General features: G+C 54.1%; 1 protein-coding gene across 1 annotated transcript in view; it reads left to right on the top strand.

The window, feature by feature from the left end:
- CCDC88C (coiled-coil and HOOK domain protein 88C) overlaps nt 1-25421 on the top strand; it is a 114440-nt gene that overhangs the window by 34842 nt on the left and 54177 nt on the right. Inside the window, exons 4-5 of the mRNA XM_090271309.1 lie at nt 12530-12599; nt 24943-25001. Coding sequence (XP_090127435.1) covers nt 12530-12599; nt 24943-25001 — 129 coding nt within the window. The remainder of the gene's footprint in view (nt 1-12529; nt 12600-24942; nt 25002-25421) is intronic.

The following is a 25421-nucleotide window of genomic DNA, read 5'->3' as shown; positions in this document are numbered from 1 at the left end:
TCGTGGGAGGGCTCCTCATGCCTCCCCAGGCTTCGGTATGGGGCGTGGACCACAGGAGCCCGCTGCAAGCACTGCGGGCTGCCGGAAGTGGCCTCCAAGGTCAGGCTGGGCCACCAGCAGCATCATGCTTGGGAGGACTGCACAGCCTCTTTCAGCGGCAAGACCTTCCCCACGGCTGTTCCCTCTGCCTGGAATTCTCTTAGGCCGCGTCTCACCCGGCTCTCACCTTTCCTCCCTGCTGCCTGTTTACCTGTCACTTACTTCCTCGGCCGGCCCCTGTGACCACGGCTCTGCATTAGCTTCGTTTTCCCTCGCACTTGGTCGGCCTGCCCAGCTTTAGTTTCCCTCTGGGTACTTAGTCCTTCCCGGCACATACGTACGATGTTTTATGTCCCTCGTTTACTGCAGCGTCCCCAGCGGTCACAAACGCTTCTTGGTCAAATGCATTTGCGCTGGCAAATTGCTGGTCGGCCTGGGAGCACGGCCTGCCAGTTGGGATTAAATTAGATGATATATAGAGTGTCTAGCTCCGCCTCTGGCTTGTTAGGCGTGCTGATTTCTTATCCGTGAAAAGAAGATGCGCTCTGGAAGGGGAGCGGTGTGCTCAGTGGCCTGCCCAAGGCCCTGAGGCATCTGTGCTCACCACACCCTTCTCCCTGCGGTTTAGCCAGCAGCTGGTGATCGTCTGCTGTGGGCAGCAGGTACAGAGGCTTGGGTGGCACAGAGGGGTCAGAGGTGAGCATGCTACAGCACCTGTCTCCGAGACCCTGAGGTTCCCAGTCCCCTTGACTATGGGGTACAGGGTGCCAGGGCTTGGGGTGGGGCACAGATAAAGAAGTGATTATTTTCAGCCCAGGGGCTGGGATAGGGGAAGGTATAGGAGAAGAGTATTGGGGTGGGGAGCATTGCATCAGCCATTGGGGGGCAGGTCAAGCCACCACAAGCCCCTGCCCACCCTCCAGTGCGGCAGGCAGCTGCCTTGAGGTTGATACCATCTGTTGAGATTTTCACTTCCTGCTGTGATGTTAGTCATTACAAACTTGTCTTTCTTAACCTTCCTCCTCCCCAGTTGTTCAGTGTGTCCTGAGTGGCCCTCCCCCACTTTCCTGTATAGAATAAACTCTGGGTGATGGAAGGACCCCCCCAGAGGGCCTTGCTCTCTCAGTGAAGTCTGGTGATATGTTGCAAACTCGCAAGATGAGACGCGACCAGTTCACAAGATTCACTTGCTAGCCTGTTCAGTCTGCAGCTTGTTTTGGAGGGGTACGCGGGGTGAGGGGCACAACAGTTTTACCTGGCTCACTGCCCCCCTGTGGGGGCGTCGCAGTTCTCTTGGTGTTCACCTACACCTTGGCCGACTTCTCTTCAGCCTTTGCTGTGCTCCGCGGCACAGATTGCGTGGCTCTGCCCCAGGCTGGCGTCACTCACAGCCAGGCACACCCTCCCCGGAGCCTAGACCTGCCCTTGCCGTTTTCAGCACAGTTCCCGCTAGCCCTCTGCCATGCAGGCTTTTCCTCAGATGCCTGGGTCCCTGATGAACCCAGGGGGAGGAGACCTCATACCCACGTCGCCGTGGACACGTTCCTGAGCGGTTTCACTTTTTCGTCGCCGTAGGCCTCCTGCATTCGTGCACCATGTCTTCTAAGCTGGGGCCCTTGAAGTGGGAAGCGGGCCTGTGTGTTCTCTCCAAGCATGTCTGGGACGGCCCCCACTAGGACCACGTGCCAGGTGCTATGTGTGGCCTCCTGCAGGTTAGGTGTGCTGCCCGCCCACCCAGCCCCTGGAGACCGAGCACGGGGGTTGAAGTGGAGGTCTAGCAGCATCAGGCTGCTGAGGGACCTGGACACAGGGCTGCAGAGTCACTGCTGCCACCTGAGCAGGGGTTCTGGTTGTCCTTCATCCTGCAACTGCAGAGCGGGGCAGGGAGAGCTCTAGCACCTGTGTTGGGGGTACACAAGGCGGCGGAGTGCCTTCTTCCTTCACCTTTGTTGCTACCATCACACCTTCCAGTATATACACGCACACCTGGTGGGCACCTGCTCCTCTTTGTTCCCTTTTCAGCTCACCACCACCTCCTCTGGGAAGCCTTTCTGGATTAGTCTGGCCCATGTGCTCCCGTTGTACTCTGACTCAGCTGCCTCACACCCATTTTGTTAGAGCACCAGACTTGCCAGCAGCAGGTCTGTTTGTTCCCAGGCTGTGATTCTGCAAGGACAGGGCCCAGCCCTGTGCACACACCCTGGACACCGTCACTGCTCCCTGTTAGTTGTGTTGAGTTTTTCTGTCTGCATTTCCTGGATCTGAGAACAGAGGTCTTGTCTGTCTACACCGCCTTCCCAACCCTCCGGCCAGCACACCCCCTGACACCCTTGTTGGTGTCCAGGAAACACGGTGGTGTGAATAGGAGAGGGAAAGGCTGCCTGCTGCTCTGCCCACCCGGGCGAGATGGATTAGGGGCCTGGCTGACTCGCGCGCCTGGGTGCCTTTCGCCCTGTGATGCTCACGCTGTGGGGGGTTGGGGTGGGGCCTGGCTTCCCTGCCTGCCTGTCCTTGCCTGTCCCTGCCTGTCCCTGCCCTCATGGGTCCCGGCAGCCTGCCACCGCAGCTTGAGACTCCTGGCACACACTACACTCTTCCGAACATACCTGGGGAGGGAAGGGGGGTGGCTAGCGTGGTCCCGTCAGGCAGCAGGAGTGGGTGTCAGGGTGGGCGGGTGCCGCAGGCCTGGGGTCAGTGGTGGGGTGCAGCAGAGGGCGCCACAGTGGGCGCTGTAGTGCCACACTACCCCTGGCCCACCAGCTCGCGGAGGCCCGCTGAGCCCCGTGGCCAGGCCCAGGGCAGACGGCATCTGGGCAGTCGTCCTGGAGCTCCCCACCTGATGAGGGTGCAGGGGAGCATTTTGGGTCCCACGGGCCTGGTGGTGCTGGTAGCTCTTCCAGCCGTGCGGGAGGCGCGCCTGGCCTGCTGCGACCCCGCCTGCGGCGCTCTGGCGGGTGGGCGTGCCGGCGGTTCAGCCCTGCCGCTCTGCCTGCTTGCCCATCCACAGAATGGTTGACTTTTCCAAGAAGCTCCAAGAAAGGGGCTTCTGAGGCAAAGTTGTTAGATTCCTCACCGCGGTAAAGCGGGACTCCTCATGCAGCACCCGCCACAGGCTCTGCTGTTCCCAGTGGGGAAGAGAGGACAGGGTGGCCCAGAGCCACCCCAGGCACTGTCACCCTTCCCTCCCCTCCCCTGGTGGATCTTCTCAGTCCTTCCTCACCCATGCCGGAAGCCCCCACTGGGGGAGGCCCGCAGTACGCACTGTTGAATGGGGGACCTGGTGTCTAGACCTGAGTGCGATGCTGTGCCCTCGTGGTTTTCCTCTCTGGGCCTCAGTTTCCCTGCTCTACAGATAATCTGTACGGCTCTTCTGTTGGCTGAGATCTGTGTGCATGGGTGGGGTGCGCGTCTGCCTGTCGGTCTGCCTTGGCCCCGTGTGCCCTCCCCACCCTGCACCTGGGGCTGCTGCGGACCTCACTGTCCCAGTTTGTTCCTTAAGTCCACAGCTCTGGCCGCTGGTGCCCAGGCTTGGATTGACCGGGTAAGATGGATTCTGAAGGGCCATTTAGGGCAGCAGCAGTTCTCAGAGCAGGTGGAAGCACTGGGCCCCTGCTTCCGGCGCTGCCCCCACCACCTTCGTCGGCGCAGGGGTTTAGAACAGGCACTTCCTAGCATCAGATAAGATGGCTGCACCCACAGAGCAACCCAGGCATCGTACCAGCCCTAAAGGGAGGGTGGCGGGTGCTCCTGGGGACACTTGAGGTGTCCTCCAGCCCCGTCCCTGTTGGGCTTCCCCTGGGTTCTTCCGGGACACGTGGGCACTTGCCTGTTTTCAGAGTTGGCGGCCCTGTGTGAGTAACTCCATAAAGATGTGCTGTGCTACCCCTGTGTCCCCTTTTCTAGCCACCCTCTCCTGAAGGAGCCAAACATCCCTAAGAGAGAGTCCAGCCCGCTCACAGATGAGGGTGGCTCAGAGAGGGTTGGTAAGTTTCCTGAGGTCACACAGCAAGTAGCTTTGCCCCTCACATGGTAGTGTTTGCTTTTCCAGGTGCTTCTTCCCATAGGTCTCCTCCTTCTCCGTCAGCTCAAAGGAAATATTTGTTTTCCTTTCTGCGAACAAACAAATGGGCTGGGTTTGTTTCTGTGAACACAGCCATCAGGGCCGGCAGGTTCTAAGAAGGGGTTTTCTGATGATGTGGTACCCGCAGACAGCCTGAGCTGGTGGCTTTAAATCGCTGGGTCCTGAGATGCCATGAGGCCTAGATAGGGGAGCGGCTGCTCGTGAGGCTTGAGCAGGTCTCAGGCCCTGGGGACCCCAGATTAATTGAGACAAGGTGGAACAGATGCCTCGAATCATTCAGCAGCCTCATGTGACAGCCTCTTAACAGGGAAGCAGTTCATTACCCACTCATGTCGCCACGGCTGCCATGCCGGTGCCGGCAGGAACGCACGCCGTGCAAACCAGAGCCCCTGCCCTGATGGAACTGCAGTCGCGTGGCCCGTGGGTGGGGCTCTGAGCTGGCGGCCCAGGATAAATCTTCAGGCTCACAGCTCCTCTCAGCACCTAATTAGAAAATCGTGTTCTGGCAGAATATCCGAGAGAGTGGGCTGTGGCGCTCCTTGTGGGGGTCAAGTCCCTGTTGTCCTCTGATGGCGTGACGCCATGGGAGGCATGCTTAGGGGGTGAGGGCAGCAGGCTGTCCCGATCATGAGTCACGAGGGAGGCTGTGAGGCACATCAGCTGTGGGAAGTGCCCCAGTCTGGACATCGGGAGGTCAGTGTGATAGGGTGGGGGAACAGCTCCCTGGCCCAGCGTGGCCACCCCTGCCCTTGCTCTGTGTCCTGCCACTGCACCCTGTCACCTGCAGCATGCTGTGGTTCCCTTGTATTGGAAATTCTAGCAGTGCTTGTCCTGACCAACCCGCCTGATTGCTGGGCAGGGAGCAGAGACGGGCCCTCTGAGGCCGGGTGTGTGTCTGCCAAGGCCACGTTGTCAGGCGGCTTTTGTTTGGGCCGAGGCGTTGTTCAAGGGCGTTCAGGAACCCTTCTTGGCCAGATCAGGGCGGGAGGTGTGGAGCTGTGCTCCAGGGTGGCCTGAGCATAAGCCCAGGCTGCGTGCAGGAGCCATGTGGTTGGGGGTGTCTTCGCGGGGTGCCCGTGGGCGTCTCAGCCTTCCCGAACCGCAGCGGCATCTGCCCCTAGCTAGAGAGGTGCAGGCTCCAGCCGTGTCATCACCGTGAGGTTAGAAGTCCCTCCTCCACGCACAGGGCGCCGGAATGGAGCTGGCACGTGCATGAGACCGTGCCTGTCGCCTCACCTCTGGCTGGAGCTGAGCGGTGGGGAATGAACCTCGCTTTGCATCCTTGGCTCCGAAAACGATCACGTTTGGGATTTTGCAGTTGGAAAGCATGGTGTATTCAAACCAGCATTGCAGACTCACTTTGAGGTGTTTCCATTGTGCGTTAGTTCATGTCTCCAGGCTGCGGGACCCTCAGGCACGTGTCTGCCAGGTTTCGGGGCACAGGAGGAAAGCGCAGTGCCGTCATAGTCCTGGGGCAAAGGGCTTGGCTCCTTCGATAGTGTGAGAGAAAAGACACCTCTTCCAAAAAGGACATTTGTTTTTCAGAAACGTAATTAATTCTGAGGAATATTTTCGATCAGTCTACTTTTGTCAGCTGTCTCTATTAGCAGCTTTTTGCTGCCTCTGAGTGGAAAGTTGCTTGACAAGGCAAAGTGGGAACATGCCACAGGAGGGGGCAGATGAGCGTTAGGCGTTGAGGGGAAAGGAAATCATGCATGATTAGGGAATTTGAGGGTGGCTGCATGGAGGAGGTGGCATTTTTGCTGAGCTTTGGAAGATGAGTAGGGTTCTGACTGATGGTAACCGAGGCCGGGGAAGAGAGTACCAGTTGGAAACGTGGAGTGTGTAGAGTACAGTGTAACCAAAGGCCTGTCTTGCTGGCCACACTTAACAGTTATACATTCCCAGCTCTCTCCTTTACCTGATGGACTCCTAAGCATTCTCCCCAGCCCAGCTCAGAAGCTGCCTCCTCTGGGAAGTCTGCCTGGACTTGCCTGGGCAGAGTTTGGTAGCACTCCTTATGCTGTGCTGCTCTGACACCCGTCCTTTTGTGAGAAGCGGCTACCTGCCTGCCTTTCCAGCTAGGTGGAGAGTTCTCAGCTCCCAGCACAATGCTGTGTGAGTGCTGGGTGCCCACTCAAAGCTGACATGACTCATGTTTCTGATTTTCAGTATTGACTCCGAGAATGTGGATAGATTCCTTGTGTTTCTTTGACTGCGTGGAAGGCACATTTTGTTGTCTGGATCATCTTGATTGCCTTGGCACTTGTGAGCATCATCTTCCTTCTGGATGTCTCTGCTAGGTGTTTGTCTGAACTTTTCTGGGCTCTCCCGCTCATTGTCTCAGCATTCACAGCTCCTATTCAAGCCCCACAGAGGGTCATTCCGTGGACGTAAACTCTGGCCTTTGGCAGCATTGATTTTTCCTTCTCGACAAAATGTCAGGACATAAAATCTGGGTGAAAAAGATTTCTTTCCACTTCTTTATGAAATCATTGTTCTTAATCCAACAATCCCAGAGTTTGGAATGGAAACAAGATAACCTTTGCTGCACTTGTGCACACACACAAAAGTGTTCACGCCTGCAACCTTGCCAGGACCTGGCATTTCTTCCACCAGCAGGGAAAGGGACCTTTCTCTGTGAGCGGGCCAGAGGTCGCCGTGGGCCCTGGCAGGACTTGCAGCCTTTTCAGTGAGGCCCCGGCATTGCCTCAGGCAGTGGGTGGCACTTCCTGTCTTCAAGTGACTGATGCTCTGGGAGCCCAGGCCATCCCCATGCCACCCCTCCGCCCTGTCCCCCTCCTGCCACAGCCGCCAGTGCAGGGCGTAGGGCCGAGGGCTGGGTTCTTCTGGCTGTTGGAAGCTTTGCATTTCCCAATGGGAGATGCTGGAGTGCAGTTTGATTGGGGTGGGGAGCTGTTTTTAAAAAAAGTCACCACATCATTTTTCATCTGGGATGTATTGTGAACTGTCTCCTAAGAAAGGATAATTTTTTTTTTTTTTTTTTTTTAGCGGAGCTGTCAGGGTCACAGCACAGTTTCTGGTGTATGCTGCAGACTGCACATTCTCTGTGCCAGAAGCCATGCCCCAGAGGTTAAAATACCATATTTTTCGCTCCATAAGGCGCATTTTTTTCCCCCAAAGTGGGGGGAAATGTCTGTGCGTCTTATGGAGCAAATATTGCGTCACAGACGGTGATGTGTATTGCCTGACCTGTCAGCGGTGGCGACAGCTTTTAGAAGAGGAAGCAGTGGGCCCACGTGAAACCCCTGGGGACACTTAAATGTCCCACTGTACTGCTGAATCTCAGGACATCTGGTCAGTATGAAGATAGCGAAGAAAGCGATATCAGTGATTGTGAGCCACTGAGCTTCATAAATTCTGACACTAGCGATGATGAGCTCTTGGGGTTCCCAGAAAACTAGAAGAGTTCTTGAATCTTAAAGTCTCCTCATTTGTCAATGACAGTGATGATGGTTCTTAATACCCCTGTTGACTGCTGTTCACTTTATGTGGTTGAAATATTATTCTGTTATATTTTATTAAATATTTTAGTACACCATTTGGTTCAGAATATTTCTTTTCTTGTTTTCCTCTTCTAAACCTAGGTGCGTCTTATGGTCAGGGGCTTCTTATAGTGCGAAAAATACGGTATTTTAATTTAAGGTCATTAACCGCATCACAGAGCCTTTAGAAAATGTTGGAAAAACTGGCTCTTGTCCTAATCACTCCGGTAAAGAGAGTTCTGTCATTTCGGTTTCATTCTTTTTTTAACGTGTCTAGTGCTGCAGGTGCGGTTAGGCCTCCTTTATTCTTTCAAGCACTTTTCCTCGTCGTCCTAACCGGGACGAGTGGCCCATCTCCCTGACCCGACCGCTCCCCAGTGTCAGTGTGTGGCAGGAATGCTAAAGGGCCATTCCCGCGCCCCACAGCCCTGTCATACTTGACTGGGGATTGTGAGGGTTTGGTGGCATGTGTGGGGGCCTCCATTTCCTCCTCTCCGGCCGTGGGCAGTGTAAGTAGTAGACAGTTTACCGGGAGGCTGGGGTGCACACCCTTGTTCTCAGAGGTGAGTGGAGGGAGTTGTTTTAAGGGGCCTGAGCTGAGTCCCCCACTGTTGCTAAGGGAGGAGGTCCTGGGAGAAAGCGTGGGTTCCCATTAGGGCCCTTGGGGTGCCCAGCGCCATGGGTGGGTGCAGTGTTTACATAAAGTCCTGGGAAGAGACTGGCTACAAAGGAGTTAGGGCGCCTGTCCCCCTGTGGAACCTCACAGTTTAGTGGGAGGCGACTGGATGAAACAGTGAGCTTCATTCAGAAACTCTGGGAGCCACCGGGTCCCCTTGGGCCCGAGGGGCAGACTGGGTGGATTGAGGCAGCGAGGCCCATCCTGGGGTGCCTGCCGGGGTCCTTCCCAGGCCCTGCTGTGCCCGAGGCCTCCGCCTGCCCCCTTTCACCCAGGAACTTAGCGCTGGGACACCTGCAAGGTGCAGGCAGGCGCTTGGGAAACGGAGCGCTTCCTTGGGAGGAGCAAGATTTGGGGGAGCTGGGGGAGGAAGCAACATGCAGGCGGGAGGGCTGGCCTGTCAGAAGCTTTGGTGACAGGAGACGCAAGGGCGCGGCAAGGGCATGGTGTGACCTGGAGCCAGCCAGGAATGGCAGCCTGGGCCCTGCGTTGGCTTCTGAGGGGCCCTGAGGGGACAGGGACCAGCATCTGGCATCACGGGCTCGGTGAAGCCGTGGGCCTGTGTGTTGGGTCTTGTTCACTGTAGGGTGGCAAAGAGGTCCTGTCATCTGCCACCGCTCACGGGGCTGTCATCAGGTGTGACCGCATGCCTCTGGAACCTGCTCATTACCCTCCTTCATCATCCGTCCTGTCTCTAGCAGAGCCTGATCACCTAGGACACCTGGAACGGAGCACCTCCCTCCATGACTGTACTTCTCCCCACCGAGGACACCTGTACTTGTCGGGAGACAATTCTAGTAGGAAGGGGGGTGTCTTCCATCCACTCGCCTTCCTGGTTCTGTTCTTAGAACTTCGCTCCACCGGTGACCTCTGAGAGCCAGTGCCGTAGGCATTGAGACTGGCTGCCCTGCACTCCGTCACCCTCGGTTGTCTCCGGAGGGTCCAGAACAGGAAGCTGGGAACCTGATGGTGGCCGACTATCTGGGCTTGTTGACACCCTGTACAGACACAGATGCAGCCCCTGAGACCCACCCGCTGGGGTGACAGATCCTTCCTGGCCTGTCCCATCCCTCCCTGATGCGTGCAGGGCCTTGTGTTTATCGTGACAGCCCAGGGAGGGAGAAACGTTGGAATGGATGAGATCTTAGATTTACATGTGCAGCCTGGGTGCTGTGCATTACAGACACTGTCCAGGCCCCTGCTGCTGAGACTCCGAACATACCCGCCTTTCCCCTGTGCATTTTTGTGACTTGTCCTTCGGGTTATGTAAGGCAGTTACCAGTGGGAGCCTTCCAGAATGCTGGTAGTGCAGTTTCATTTGTGAACAGGAGAACCTGATGTATCCCCAGCATCTCGGATTAGCTTCTGCGAGCACACCTAGTACCAAGTCCACCCTGGACTGCAGCTCTTGCCTGCTCCCCCCCCCCCCCTGCTGTGGGGAGGGGTGTCTCCAGCAGGGCCAAACTTCAAGCCTGACTCCTTGCCTGCCCCCTCAGTCAGGCCACAAAGATCGGGTGACAAGACAGAGGCTGCATCAGAGCTTGTGGTCACCCTCATCCCTGCCTGGGGATGGGACAGTGGCCTTTGTGAAAGCTGGGTGGCAGCAGGAGCTGCCAGATTTGGGGGGTGTTCACGCACACCACTGGGCCCTCAGTCCCGCCCTGTGCAGCCGGCCGGGTGTGACCAGGTGCCCGCTGAGCAGGCAGCGTCAGCTGTGGCTGCCACAGTGGCCTTCTGTTCCGAGTGCCAGGGGGGAGGGCCTGCTCGTCAGCAAGCGCCTCACGTCCCCACTAGATGGAGGGCCTGGCCTGTTGCCCTGGGGGCCCTGCGACCCTGGGGGGACATGTCTGCTAGGCTTTCCTCGGGGACCGACAGCCACGGAGTCCCCTCGGCGCTGGTGTGGGGGTGCGTGACAGCCGCTAGTGACGGGTGGCTGTCCAGATCTCGACATGGCCAGTGTGACCGAGGAATTTTTAATTTAAACTTAAACAGTGATGCTCGATTCAGTTATTGGAAAACTTTGAAGTGTGTGTGGAACAGCCTGTGTGCGCGAAGCTGCTTTTTCAGACCAAGAGTTTCCAAGGAAAATTTAGCATCCGACTTGAGATGTGCTGTGAGTGTAAACTACACACTGGATTTCAGAGACTTGTGTGAAAAAAAAAAAGGGAAATATTCATGACTTTATGTCCATGATATGGTGACCTGGTAACACAGGGTGTGCTGGCTTAATTAGAGTATATTACTAGGATATTTTCACCTGCTGCTTTTTACTTTTTCGAAGGTAGCTGCTGGAACACTTGAAATTAATGTGTGTCTTGCATTACATTCCTGCTGCCACGGACGCACCTCTGAGCCTGCTTTTGCTGGAATGTGCCTGGTGGCCCTTGAGAGGGAACTGAGTCGCTCTGGAGTGTTTGTGGCCACAGGATTAGGTCTTAGGGGACCCATAGTGTTTGGAAAGGGACAGATAAAAAAAAAAATAGGGTTTTCATAACACATGACATTTTTTTTTTTAACAATTTACTTAGTTTTACCTTGTGCCTTGTAAAACATCACTTTCCCAATTGCGCAAGTGACACATTTCTTGGGGAAAATGAGCAGGTTCTGAGTAGGCAGAGCGAAGCCTCCTGTGGACATGCACGGGCTTCCCAGCACCGGCCTCTGCAGCTTCTGCTGAGGTCGCCATCGGCACAGACGCGCCACCGCGCCCGCCTACAGAGACCTCCGCCAGCATGCGCCTCCTTCCGGCACCTGCTCACGGGGCGGGTGCCCCACGCCCTGGGACCGTGGCAGAGGGAAGCCAGCCCAAGCTGCTGAAGGGACAGCAGATGATGGGGCTGGGATAACATGTGAATCTTCTAATTCTAACAAGTGAACCTTCTTTATACGCTGGGGGTATAAAGATGGGGCAGAGGCTCCACGACTCGGGGTTCTTCAGTGGGAGTCCTTTCTTGTGCCGGATGAGCCGCTGGAAAGGGGGCCTCACCTACTTTGCTCATGGTGTGCGCTTTGCCCACAGTGGGACTGTGGAATTCTTTGGTGAACCATTCACCCGGGAGACGGTTTTTTCACGTTGAGATTTCCCAAGGCCTGAAGGAGGGCAGGAACCACAGAAAGATAAGAAGGGAGGATAAAGTCATTGCGTAAATTCTTTGACAGCGCTGGCATCTGCCAGCCTGCTTGCTCAGGCCACCGTTCTAATCTGACAATTTAGAGATAGTTCTGGGGTGTTCCGCTGGGCCCTGAGGGATTACCCGGTTGTGCAATCACCCCCTTTTCTTCATTAGTGCTAGCTGGCAGGATACTGAAGGCAGAGATTTCTTGAGTCACGCAATCAAACGACTCTTGAAAGAAGTTAGAAACATTTTTTTAAAGGCGTTGGAAGAGCTCTGTTGGTGAGGAATTTCTGTAGTGACCACTTTTGTAAGACCCAAGAACACTCATGACACCCACCCCCTTGCTTGTCTTCTGTGAAATTAGATTTTTACCTTTTGATTTGTAAAAACACGCGGCCCATCTGGACAGGGAAGACACCCTGCCCTGGAGGTGCCCTGGGAAACGAAGCGGTGGGTCGGGGTGTGAGCCCCACACTCCCGGGAGGGCTCATCAAAGACAGCCAGACAGCAAGCGGCATGACCAATGGCTGGTGCCTGGGCCACCTTTCAAAGACCCTTGGTGTGAGGGCCAGAAGGCAGCTCGCGTCCCCCGCCACCTCTCCGACGGGTGCCGATTAGCTGTGATTTATCCCTCGCCCGCACGCTGTGAAGTCACGGCTGTAAACAGGAGGCGTCTCCTCGCTTACAGCTTGCACCAGGGACCTGCTGAACGCTAGCATCCTGAATCATCAGGTGGTGCAGGCCTAGTGCCCTCTCTTTAATTTTCGTTCTTTGTTTTTAATGACACAAGCAAACCCTGACATAAAAATAAAGGAATCTCTTACAAAGAAACCCACGCCTGATCCTGTGATCCTGGCATGTAACGGATCTTCTTTCTCCGTGCACACGCAGACACGATTTGTATTGGGTGGTGACCGAGGCAGGAGTACAACTAGCCTTGACTGTTCACATTTATTTATAGCCTAACTGTTCCTTCCTCTTACATAGTGTGTTCACAGGAGCCATGTAGTGGCCACACCCTGGTCCAGTGACTTGATAAACTCATTCTCTTGATGGCGCTTTATTGTTGCTTCCTGTTCTTAATGGTATCTTTTCCCCTTTGTTTCTGTAGGAAGTTCTCCAGCAGCTGATCGTAATGAACTTGCCCAATGTTTTGATGATTGGCAAAGACCCTCTGTCTGGTGAGTGAAAGCTGCCCAGGGGTGCTTGGCCGGTACCCGCGGCTCTCGGCAGCTGGGGGACTCGGCGCTCTGGCTGCCAGCGTGGGGCTGGCACAGTGAAAACATAGATCGTTTGGGGGAGATTTTTAAAGGGCAGCTTTATCACCCTGAGGCGTGGAGCCAGGAGCACATTTCTTCCGTGAGAATGAATCCTGAATCCTCACAGAGGCAGGCAGGCAGGCAGGCCCGCTGCTTCTGTGGGCCTAGGGGCCCGAGTCCTGCTGTGGCCTCGGTGGGGTCTCCCCTCCCCACTGAAGGTGGGATCAATGACTATGTCGTAGGGTGGGTGTCTTTTGGTAAGAAAGTTAGACTCTTTTGAGGGAATGCCCATCCCTCTGCCACGGGGACCTGTGATGCTTTGTGCAGCCCATTGGAGGTCTCACCAGGGTGTCTGTCCCACCCTGTCTCTGTTTGTCACATCTCCTCCGGCACCCTGAGGCCTGCGAGGGCAAGGGTTCCAAGTCCTAGCCTCCGACGCCCAGTGTGACTGAAAGACCAAATGAAATGTGCTCCTGGACATCTTCCAAAAAGTCAGAGCTTAATTCATACTTGTCAGTTAGCTCCCTGGGTGACTTAAATAGGTGGAGGGTTCCTCCCTGTCACACCCGTGAGTCTGCCTGCACCCACGGTGGCCCCTAGACATCAGCTTGCAGGCCCCAGGGGCAGACGTCTCCCTGGCAGGGACTTCCTTTGTTCCAGTGACAACTTTGACAGTGCTTTGGAAGCTCAGTTCTAGGTTCCCCTAGAATAGGTCAAGGAGTGCAGGACGGGTTGGCTTTTACGGAAGGAAGTAGGCTTCCCTCTGTTGCCATCTCCTTGCTGAGTCTGGCCATCCTTGCTCCTGTCCGTGCGACAGTAGCTAAAGTTGCCGTGAGACGGAAGGGAAAGTGCACCAAGTGACCAGCCAAGGACGTTACTCACACAGGAGAGTTCTTGTTTAATATCACAGCCCTGAGACCAGCAGAAGCAACTTCGGGGCAGAGGGCACCAGGCCAGGTGTGGCTGAACATTAAATCACATTACTGGGTCCGGACAGCTTACATGCCTCCCTTTTCTCTGTGTGAGCCAAAAGGAAGCGGTTTTGTTGACCTCCCGTTAGTCCACGGCGCGGCTGGCCCATGGGTGCTCACACCCTTGCATGCTGGCTTTGCAGAGTCGATCCTGGCCATGCAGAGCCTTCCCCACGCCACACATGCGGGACGGGGAGCCTTGGGTTTGTCTTGGGGCCAGTTGTTTCCTGGCTTTATTTCATGGTTCCCCCAAATAGAAGGTACCGGATACAGCCCATCTCAGCCCCGGCCCTGGGCCCCTGGGACAGCTGGGACGCCGTGATTTCTGGAGTAACTTCAGGAAAGTGGGGGGGGGGGGTCCTGCTTTGCTGAGCAGAACTGCATTGCCTCTCCAAATTTATTGGGGGGCTGATATTAAGGAAAGAGAGGAGGAAGGTGCTGAGAGAGGCTGGTGGTTCGAGCTTAGTTCTGCTCTCCCATCCAATCTGGAGACAGCTGGGTAAGGTCACTGGGAAAGGCCAAGGAGCAGAGAGGGGGGGGCACCCATGCAGTGGCCATTATACATGTATTAAAAAGTGGAAATGAGCCCTGGCCGGTGTGGCCCAGGTGGTTGGAGCCATGTCCCGTACATCGGAAGGTGTCTGGTCTGATTCCTGGTCAGGGCACATAACTTAAGTTGCAGATTCGATCCCCAGGTGGGGTGCATGCAGGAGGCAACTGATCGATTTTTTCTCTCTCACATCCATATTTCTGTCTCTTTCTCCCTTCCCCTTTCCCTAAAAATAAGCGAACATGTCCTTGAATGAGAATTTTTTAAAAATTGTAACGTGGACATGGAAATGTGCTTCTAGGATGTGACCGTGCCATCCCTGGTTATAGATGAGAAAATGGAGGCTCCCAGAGTGGAAGTGACGAGCGCTCGGTCACTCCGTCCATGAGCAGAGGTGCTGGCTGGGAGCCTGCTCCGTCCGACCCCTGAGCCTGGGCTCCCTGTGCATCTCACACGGGCTTGCACCTGCCGGGGGCGGGGGGAGGAGGGGCGGCAGGTGATCGCCAACATCCAGCCAGTCTGACCTACAAAACCAGCAGTGGGAGCAGTGGGTATTGTGCAGCCTAGTCTGAGACATGTCCTCCCCTCCCCCAGCCACCCTGGCACCCCATCCTACTGCATAGCTTGGCTGCTTTCCTGCCGATGCCTCCTCTCCCCCATCCCTGTCAGCGTCCCTACTTCCTGCTGCCCTCTGGGGACCCCTGGGCCACTGGGCACCTCCGCACTCCAGCCCCGGCTCCAGCCTCCCCTCAGCAGAGTCTCTGTTCCGGCCTCTTCAGGAATCTCCCGGGACGTAGAAATCGTTCATGGGCAGAGAACATCGGTCCCCACTGGGGTCTGGTGCTGAACAAAAATACCTGCAGATGTCGACACTGATTTTTTTTTTTTAACAGCTTTATAAGGTATAACTTTCATACCGTAAAATTCACCCACTTTAAATGGATGATTTAGTGATCTTTTTCGTGAATGTAAAGAGTTCTGCAGCCTTCACGACAACCCAGTTTTAGAACGTTATTGGGAAGCTGATTTAAAACTGTGACAGGTGCCTAGCGTGCCCGCGGGTGCCCAGCACCGTGCAGAACTGGTAGACAGCGATCAAAGGGGTTGAGGCTCCAGCTCTGAAGAAGTCAGAGATGCGAGGGGGGCGAGCGCTGGGGGAGTGAAGGGCAGGAATCCCACCCAGGCGGCAGGCCCAGAGGGGGAGGGGCTGCCTCACCGTGATGTCAGGACCCATGGGATTTGAGCTGGACAGGCCTGCGGGGCAGGTCTGGGCAGGGGTCCTGGCGGGGGGGAAGGAGGGACTCCCAGAGCAGAGGAACTTGTCAGGTCCACCAGCAAGAAGATGCAAACGGAACGCCAGATGCAGAGGGACGTGTTTATGGAGTAAGGTTTTCTGTTTTCAATTTTAAAAATAGATGTGTGAAGCATTTGGGGTTTCTTTGTAAATAAAGAACAAAGTTGGTTTCTTTCCATGTGGTTGCCCGCGAGGGGGGAGCGGGACCACTTTTTCACTGATTCTGTCACCCACGGTTCAGGAGCATGCCTGTGCTCTTTCTGGCTCGTGTTGACGGCGTTCTGTTATTTATAACATTTCACAGTTTGGGGTTATTTTTTTGGTTTTTGGCAAATGTGCCACAATGGAGTCACGTGCCTGGAGCAGGCACCTCCCAGCACAGCATGTAGTTGACCCCCTCCCCCCGCTACACAGTGACACAAAGCTCCTGAGATGCCAAGCTTTGTCCCCCTTCCTCTGCTCTAAAACGGAGATGTCACAACTCATACAGTCATGAGGTTTTTCTGTGTGTCGCACGCACCGCACACACCTGTTGGACAAAAGGATGTTCTCTCTCTTTTTTTCTCCTGCTCTGGGATTTGAGGACAGCCCAGTGAATGTGAAAAAAACCTTCATGCACTTGACATTGCTTTTACGATCTCTTCTCCGTGTCTGCCCCTCTTGGCCCCAAATCCTCATTCTCTTATTTCCTGTTTTGAACCTCGGATCGGCTCTCTGGATTTCCTCTCTGGTCACTCATGGTTCTGCTCTCTCAATTGGATATCCATCCCCAGGGAAGCGTCTGTCCGGTGCCCTGTTCCTGAAGACCCCACTTCTTGGAACCCAGCCGGACCCAGCTCTGAGCCGTCCGTCCCTTGCATACGATGACACTTAGCAGAAAAGCCTTTTCCTTGGCAGCTGGTCTATGTCCAGACTCCCAGACTGGGTGTCTTAGGCTGTCCTTTGAGTTTTGCTGGCCAAATCCTACCCTCTTCTCTCACCCCAGGCCCATTCCCTCAGGCAGGTGGCTTGGCTCTGTTTTCAAAACATCTGAGCGCTCCTCCCATCCTGCCCCACCGCCACCCTGCCACCCGGACCCAGCCACCACCGCCTCTCACCTGGCTGTGCCCCATAGTAGCCTTCTCACCGCCGGCCCACTCTGTCCTTCCCCACAGCCTGTTCTCCACCCCCAAGTCCGAGCAGCCCCCTGAGAACGTTACTCAAATTGTGTCACTTTTTGGCCTCATCCTCTGAGCACCAGCGCCTGCGCAATGGCTCTTCCCCCTGCCTGGAATGCCTTTCCCTCAGATACACCCGAGAACAGCTCCTTCAGGCGTCTGCCCAAAGGCCTCCTTCTCGGTGCAGCCCAGCTGACCCCCCTGTGGACAGCGACAGCCTCTCCCTTAGGACTTGCAGTCTGTCCTGCTCTGCCTTTCTTTTTTCACAGCCTCTGTCACCTTCAGTGTCATTTACTTGTTTTGTCATGTCTATTGCATTGCTTATTTTTCCTCCGCTAGGATGTCATCTCTCACGCAGGCACGGGTCGTTGGGAATGTTGCTGCCAGTGTCTTCCAAGTGTCTCGATCAGTGTCTGGCATGTAGTAGGTGCTCAATGAATGGAGCACAGGTGCTGGAGACCCTCCTCTCCCCACGACCCCTCCCTCAAGCTGGTGCTCCCACAGATACAGAGGTCAGGTGTCAGCAGTCACGGTCAAGTGCGAGTCGACCTCTGCTCAGCACCCAGGCTGCAGACAACTGCCCACCCCCTCTTGCCAGCTATGCACCTGTTACACGTGGATGTGGTTTATCAGAGAGTATTTTCTGCAAAAAGACGCTGCTGCGCTATCTGTACAGTGAGGGCAAGTTGACCAGCTCCCCGGTCCCTTCGAGCCCCAGTTTCTCAGCCGCCAGGCCTGCCCCTGGGCCACACACACACACAGGGCTAGGTTCATGTGACAGGAAGCCAGCAAATTCATTGCTGTGATGAATCATAGGACAGTCATGCTGGAAGAGAGCATTGTTTTCTCCCAGGGCTTCTGTATGCAAGTGCAGTGGTGGTTTTCAGGCTTGGAAATTGCTCATCCCACCTAAACTGTTTAGAACGGAAGGGAGGGAGTCATGGAGGTGCAGAACCCAGCCCAGAGAGGGGAGGGAACTCACTCAGAGGCACGCAGCATGGTGGTCCCACGGGTGAGAGATGTATTTATCATTATAAACTGCGGAGATGTTTGGTTACGTATGGGAAGGGTCAGCCGCTGGTCGCAGGCAGAAGGACCTGTCCGCGGTCACTGTTCTGCCTGCTGTTTCTTGTGTTCTAAATGTATGGCAAGATCCCTGAGGCCATGGAGAGGCCTCCCCATATTCACACCCTGCAGGCCCTGTCTGTGAATACCACTGGGCCCTTTGAGAATAGGCTGGGGGTTCCATCCATTGCTCTTGAGCGGCCTGGCCCTCAGTCCTCTGCTTTTTCCTGTAGTGGTTACAGAAGGGGCTTCCAGGGGCAGAGAAAGCACTGTGAGGAGTCAGAGCCTTCTCTGTCCACAGAGGCTGGGAATGTCCTTCCTTCACAGCTCAGTGCAGGCCACTGTTTTGTCTGCAGAAACCAGAGGGCCAGTTTCTGACCCTCCCAATAGAAGTCCAAAGGCCCTCATGCCCTTCCTCCTCTGAGCAGGCAGCCCCCCTGTCAGAGGCTCAGAGAGGAGCTCAGCCCAAGCTCGTCCTCCTGCTTTCATTGTCAAATGCCCACCTCACTGGGTCCAGGGGTCCCAGAGACGAATTGGCCGGCTGTGCTCCAGAAGCCCCCAGTCTGCACTGGGGCAGGGAGGCTAGGAAGACAGCATCCAAAACTGCATCTGTGCCAGGGTGAGAAGTGGTGTGAGTGTGTGTTCTGTGTACAGAGTGCAAAGCAGGTAATGAATGAGTTCTGCCTGGGCAGGTCAGGAAGACTTCCTGGAGGAGGTGGTGTGTGACAAGGCGCCAAAGAACAGAGCAGCAGAGGGAAGGAGGAGCTCAGAGGAGTGAAATGTGCCGAGAGTCCCATGGGGGGTGGCAGGCTCAGGGCATGGGGAGGCTGTCTTCTGTCACAGCTAAGGTTTAGGTTTCAGTGGCTGGAAGGAAATAGAACTTCTGACACTGCTTGGAATTTAATATTTAACCTTCTCAGTGTTTGCCTGCTCTCTTGTCACGGGTGTGCTGGAAGTGCTTTCCGGGACCATGGAAACTTTCCGGCACAGCCCACACCGGGCAGCGCTGCCTTGTGGTGACCAACTAGGAACCTCGAGGGTCCGGGTGATCAATGGCTTGCCCCCTGTCCCGTGGCAACCGAGGAAGATGGCTCAGGACCTGATTTATTAGGAACAGCCTTCTTTTAAAAAGCTGGAGGGCTGTCTTTCTTCCCCTGTCATGGGCCTGGGGCTGCACTCCCCAGTGCCCTGCTTGCCCTGGGAGCTGCTGGGTCTGGGGTCTACCAGGGGGTGGCTAATGAGCCATTCTTGTATCCATTTTCCCAACCTTCCTTTTTTCACTCTCCGTAATTCTCTAATCTTAACTCTCGCATATACATATTTTTTATTTTTTTTTATTTGCCAAAACTTAAGTTCTGTTGAATGAGGAGGATAAAGTAAGAAAGACGCATCTTCAGGCATTTTATCCTATTAATATTTCCTATTTTGTCCCGGAGGGAACAGGTCCCTAAAAGCACCGAAACACTCCTTCAGGTGCCGTGGCTTGCAGCCTGCTCCTTTGTTTCTGTGTTGCTGCTGGATTCAGAAGTGCTTTTTCCAGTCCATCTGGGCTGCGGGGGGCTGCCGGGCGCTTGAGCTGAAAGCCAGCGCTCTGCTTTTCAAGGGACGTGAAGAGCTTGGTTAACACCAAGCCTGGGCAAGTGTGACAACTCGGCCAAAGGCTGGCCTTGTGAACAGCCCATGGGACCTGCCTGGATACCAGACTTTGTTTAGTGAACGCCTTGGCGATGGCCTGTACACAGAGGGTGTGCTCCCCTGGCTGCCAGAACCCCACGATGGCTTCTAGCAGGACTCTTCTCTGTGGCCGTCCGAGGAGGAGGGACGAGATGCTATTTGTCAAAGGTCTCTATGTTCCCTGATCATATTTGGGCTTTGACTTTGACTTTTCTGCCAGGGGGATGGGAGGGACCCTCTCTCAGATCACCTGTCCCCACCTCACCCGCAGCCAGCAGTGCAGATGCAGGGTCACTATCTGAATTCTTTGGGTTCCTGCTGCTTTTCTGATCTTCAGCCGTTTGGTGCTAGGAAGTGGATTTGCTCTCAGCTTCTGCAGCCCGGGCAGGCTGGCGGGGTGGGGGAGCCCTTCTGGGGGTGACGCTGTCTGAGGGGCTGATGGGGCTGTTTCAGATTGTTCTGTGTAACTTGGGTGAGTGGACTGTTGTCACCTGGACAGAGGCTTCTCATTGCCCCTGTGCGGAGGTGCTGGGGGTGAGGCCTGAAGTCCACATTTGATAAACATTTGTTGAATGACTAATTAAACAAATGGAGCCGTGCCTGATGGTGTTAATGCCTGATGGGGGCCACGTGCGCAGCGTTCTTGGTGTGAGAATTCCAGGGGAGGGTTTCACAAGGGTTGCTGTCCGGGCTCTGAGGTGGCGGGCACAAGTGCCTGCCTCCGACCCCATGGACCAGGACAGACAGGAGAAAGGGTCCCCAAGGGCCCATTCACGGGGAAGTCACTGTCCACACTGTTCCTTGGCAGAGCCCATGGAGCCTGAGGTGACCCTGGCTGCTAAAATAATAAACAGCTGTTCTCATCGTAACCGGAGCCCCGAGGAGGGTCCGCAGAGCTGTGCCCATGTGGGGAGTCTTGGGATGTCATTATACATGGGGTCACGTTCAATGCAGTGCTATTTTCAAATCAGTGAGACAACCCCATAATCATCCTTATGAAATGACTGGTTTTTAAATACAAGGTCAGGCGAAAGCGTGGTTAGTGGTTGACTCTAGTCCATAAATCAGAGGTGATCGGGATGTAGAGTTATTAAGGAAAAAAATATGTATATGTACAGTAAGTTCTCACTTCGCGTTGTCTCTAGGTTCCGTGACTTAAAGCAGAACTACTAAAATAAAACCAGTTTTCCCATAGGCAAATTGATATAATCAAGAATTATGTTCCTAAGGCATTTCATCACCATCATAATGAAATGACATTGAATGAAGTGACATTTGAAGACCTGCGTTAATATCCCATCCCAAGAAGAAAGGAAAGGAACCGTTTGTTCTCTTTGTCCTTACCCTGCTCCTTGACGCTGACAGTTACGTCACTCCCTGGTCTGCAGACACTGGTTAGATACCTGCCCTGTGGCACTTAGATCAGAAGCTAGACAGATGGAGCCTGCTCTGGGAGGAAAGGTAAATAAGTAATGACAGTTTCAGGAGCAAGACGGTGGTAGAGAGTCAGGGAAAAGTAGGTGGTGACGGACCTGGGGCCAGATCTTAGTTCTGTAACTCAGCCTCTCTGAGCCGCATTCTTGTTTGTAAACGGGCAATTTTGTCCATTGGGGATTAAGTCAGACAGTAGCATGTTCTATTTAAGTGCAGTGATGGTCTATAGGAGCGAAGGACGTGGAGGGGGAGGGCAGAGTGAACTCTTCTGAATTGGGTTAGTCCTTCCAGGTGTGAGGCTGTATCAACCCTCAGCCTCGTTGTCGACTTGAAGACCCCGGACCTCTGATTGTGGGCAGCTGGGCCACTGCCTCGCTCTGACCCCTATCTCTGCAGGTAAACCCCTCTGCCTCCCGACCCCCGCGCAGGGCAGTTCAGGGCAGGAAGAGCTCCCTCTTAGAAAGGGCCATTGCGTTCATCTGCCTATATCCCCACCTTCATTCCTAAGTGTTCATTAGAGACAACATTCCAGTGGCTCCGTCTTGGAGAATCAAAGAGTAGAATCGGAAAGGGCCCTCAGGGTCACGGACCAGGCATGGAAGACACATCTTGTTTCATGGGATGGGCAGTGGCTGGAGAGGGCTGTGTTCAGAAGGGTCCAGAAGCCTCCCCAGGCTCAGTAAGAAAGTGTTGATTGGCCAGCCACGTCTGCCATGGACTTGAGATTAGAAGGCCAGGGAACTTCCCAGCCTTGATCTAATCCATCCTGCCCGGTTTAGAGGGTGGGGTTTAATTGTCCTACTACCTTTCTGTAGGTCCATGTCCACCCTCACGCACGTGTGATGTCAGGTAGCTCCCCTTCGGTTTGGGAGCCGATGGCTGCAAACATCTGCAGTTCTGTATGTAGCTTGGACGCACACCTGTGCGTTCCGTTTCTGCTAAGAAAGACCGGCACGGGTTGCTCTCTGTGTCAAGACTCCAGGAGGCAGGCGGTAAAGGAAGGGTTTTTGTCAGAGTCAACCATTAGCTCAGGTCATTGTGGGGTTCCTCCCGGGGTGGTGAGGGTGTGGATGGGTGTGGAGGGCGTCGGGTGTTTCTTGACCTTGCCCTACCCACTTGTGATCCCTCAGCCCAGAAATCCACATTGCTTCTTACCCCGGCCTCCATTCCTCCCCTGAAAACCAAGTCTACTAAGCTGGCAGGGACCCAGCAGAGAGTCTTCTCTATGTTTTGAAACTATTCAAGACCCACAATCTGGTAGATTTATGAAAATAGCAGTTCTTCTTCTTGTTCCTGGAACCCTGAGAGAATTTGGGCATCAGCCTCACATAAGAAATGCAGGAACTTCTGCTCCTCTCGCTTCTAGAAAAATAAGTTTCACTGGAATCTGTGTAGGGATAAAAATCCCAGGATGCATTTGTTGTAATTTTTATATTTTTTGTTATAACTTTTATATTGTAATTGTTATAAACCAATGTTTTAACTTACTCGCCCGCGTGAGGACAAGCACAGACTGCTTCACTGAATGAGGGCAGAGGAGAATCTCCTAGTACACTGTGGATCTCCCAAGAGTTTATTTTATATAATTTTTTTCCATGAAGATTTTTTCTGAAATTAGTTATCTACCTTCAAAACCCTTTTCCTCTGTTACAAAACTTAGCGAACAAGAATTCTGTACTTTTCTAACAGTGCTTTGGGTCAGATGTTTTTCTTGATGCCTGATGTGTGTGAGTGAATGAATGAATGAATGAATGAATGGATGGATGGCTGGCTCATGGGTGCTGGTGTCACATGTGTGGACTCCAGGGTGCTGAGGGAGCAGGATCCTTGGCTCTTTCACTGAGCAGCCTCAGACTGTAAGGCTGAGCTGGTGTGTGTCCGTGTGTGCAGGGTCTCGCCCCCCCCCCCCCCACGCTTACGCTCTTGCTACCAACAGTGGGTCCATCCGCACGTGTTTCCATTTTAATGCAGTTTTCATCTGCTCTGGTGGGGGAAGTGTGCATCATCAGAGCTGGTTAAATTCTTTGCCAATGTGGTATATTTAGCCCCTTTGGGGCCTTTGCTGTGAACAGAGTATATGATGATTTTCTGCATGAACTCTGCCTTCTGTTCTGGCTGATCCGAACCCTCCAAAACCTGCTTCTCCTGTGCGTCTGCTCCCGGCTGGTTACAGTGCCCCAGGTGCACGGCCTGTGGAAGGTGGATCACTGCAGGAGGCGCTGGTGCTGGCGCTGGCGGGGAGGGGTCTGTACCTGTGACATCCACCAAAGGGCTGATGAGAGGCATGTGGCTCATCATCTGGGGACTGATGAGGGGTGGAGGGTGGGCGGGTAGGGATGGCCACGTGGGCTAGGCATGAGACCGTGGCCAGGGAAGAAGTTTGGTGAGACTGATGAGAGACTTCTGATATTCATACAGGCAGTTGCGTCCATGTGGTGATTATATTTATTAATGACTGTAGATCGGAGCCTCTTGGGCCAGATAGAAGGCCTCAAGTGAAAAAAGTTTTAATTCATAAAAGTCTTTGAGAATTTTTCCATTTCAGACCTTGAGGAAGTTTTACACTGACCAGCAGGGAAAAGGGTTTGATTGTAGCAGATTGATCAGCAACACCCAATACCTTATTAAGCGTATTCCTAAGAGTGGAATCTGAATGGTCTCCAGGGACCCTGTGGTCTGGCCCCCTCCTCCCACCCACCTTCGGGCTGGGAGACGGCAGGGAGGGTTTAGTTTCAGTCAGCCCCCAGTTTTGAGTCTCAACGATGACTTCATCGTCTCAGAAAAGGTGTTTTTTTAGCTGTTCCTCAGTCAAGAGGTATCAGGACGAGGTCACAGGTTCCTCCATACACACCTGGCACCCAAGGACGTGAAGGGAACCGTGCACTAATTCTTGGGACACGAGTTTGTTTTCTTCCCAGAGGTTGTTGGTGATACTTCGGGCCATTTTAGCACAGTGTGAGTGGGTGTTAGTAAGTCTTTCTAGAAAATGATGCCATTCCTGGCACATTCCTTCTTCCCCGCATATAATGCGAAGGACAGAAAGCCACAGATTTTGTTTTACCCTAAAATCGCTCTGCACCTCCCCAGGCCAGCTGCCTCAAGTCAGAGATGTGGCAGCTGAAGCTGGGGGACAGTGTTCAGCTTGTCGGGGTCATGCCTCTCCTAGTAACCAAGCCAGCTCTAGAGCCCCGGTGTTCTGACTCTTCATTGAAGTGGTTGGGACTCCCAAACACACGGAGACACACTCGCCCTCAGCATAATCGAAGACACCTTGTAAAAGGAAGAGATACAGTTGTTCGGTCTGATCGGCCAGGCTGAGAAGGGGCAGTCAGACGGTGCTGGTGTGCGTCAGGGGCGACGGGGTTTCTTGTGCGTAGGTTGCGAGGGAGTGAAGTGGTAAAGCCTTTCTGCCCGACAATTTGGCAGGTGGAAGAAGCTTAAAAGATGTTTTCCTAGAGAAGTAAATAAGGATGTGCAGGAAGCACTAGCCACTAAGATGTTCTTCAGCGTCGTTGAGATTAAGACGTTGAAAAGTTGAGCCTCTGGAAGGGGATTGGTTGAGTAAGTGTGTGGCCTCTGTACAAAGTAGGAGACCATCAAAAATGATGCGTGTGTGTTGTCTGGGGTGTGCTTTGGAATACTCCAGCCAGACGTGGAAACTGGGAGGTGGGAGAGCTGTGGAGCTGGGTGATGAGCCTGTGGGCTTGTTGTGTGTCTGATGTTCTGCGTGATGAAAAGGTAAAGTTAGATGCAGCCTCATTTCAGAGGCGACTCCGTGTTTCCCGTGGAGATGCTGCCATCGGACTTTGTTTCCCCTCATTATACAGAGACACTGAGGTTGGAGTCTGTTGGTTATCACGGGAAGATATTTATGATACATCTGAATGGAAAAGGACCCCAGAGAATGATGTTCAGAATTCTCATTTGGTTCAAATGCTATACAAACCCATACATAGAAAACAGATGGCGTGTGTACACCTAAGTGGAACTCACCGGGTAGAGAGATGATTGTTTTTTAACTTATCTGAGTTCTTTTACCCCACAACGGCAGGCTGGTGTATCCCCGGTGAGATTTCGTAAGCAGATGAGCCTAATTAAATATGTTGCTCTCTTGATTTAGGGAAAAGTATGGAGGAAATTAAGAAGGTGCTGCTGCTGGTGCTCGGCTGTGCGGTCCAGGTAGGGTTTGGGCAGGGGCTGGAGGTGGGAGCGGGGGGGTCTGCTCTTAGCCATCTCATGTTTGGATTTGTGGGCGTAAAACCCCCCCTTACTGAGGAAGGAGTGAAGCTGCCTTCAGCCCAACACGGCGTGTTGCTGGGTTCCCAAGAGAAGGGGCCACCCGTTAGGTGACAGCTGTTTCTAGTACCAGGGCACTTTTGGCAAGAAGCGGATGAGGGCCCCTCACACCAGGGTGCCATTAGCAGATTGTCCCCAGTATAGGGACACCTAGAGCAAAGATTAGCAAACTGCCTACAGCCTGTGGGCCGAAGCTGACCCACCGCCTGCTTTTGTAAATAAAGTTTCATGGGGACGGAGCCCCACTGGCTTCTCTCCGTATCACCTCTGGCTGTGCTCCTCCGGCAGTGGCAGAGCCGAGAC

Source organism: Furipterus horrens, unplaced genomic scaffold (genome assembly GCF_987537825.1).
Source record: "Furipterus horrens unplaced genomic scaffold, mFurHor1.1.pri manual_scaffold_3, whole genome shotgun sequence".
Classification (NCBI taxonomy): Eukaryota; Metazoa; Chordata; class Mammalia; order Chiroptera; family Furipteridae; genus Furipterus; species Furipterus horrens.
Note: the sequence above shows the minus strand (reverse complement) of the source record. Positions and strands in the feature narration are given on the sequence as shown.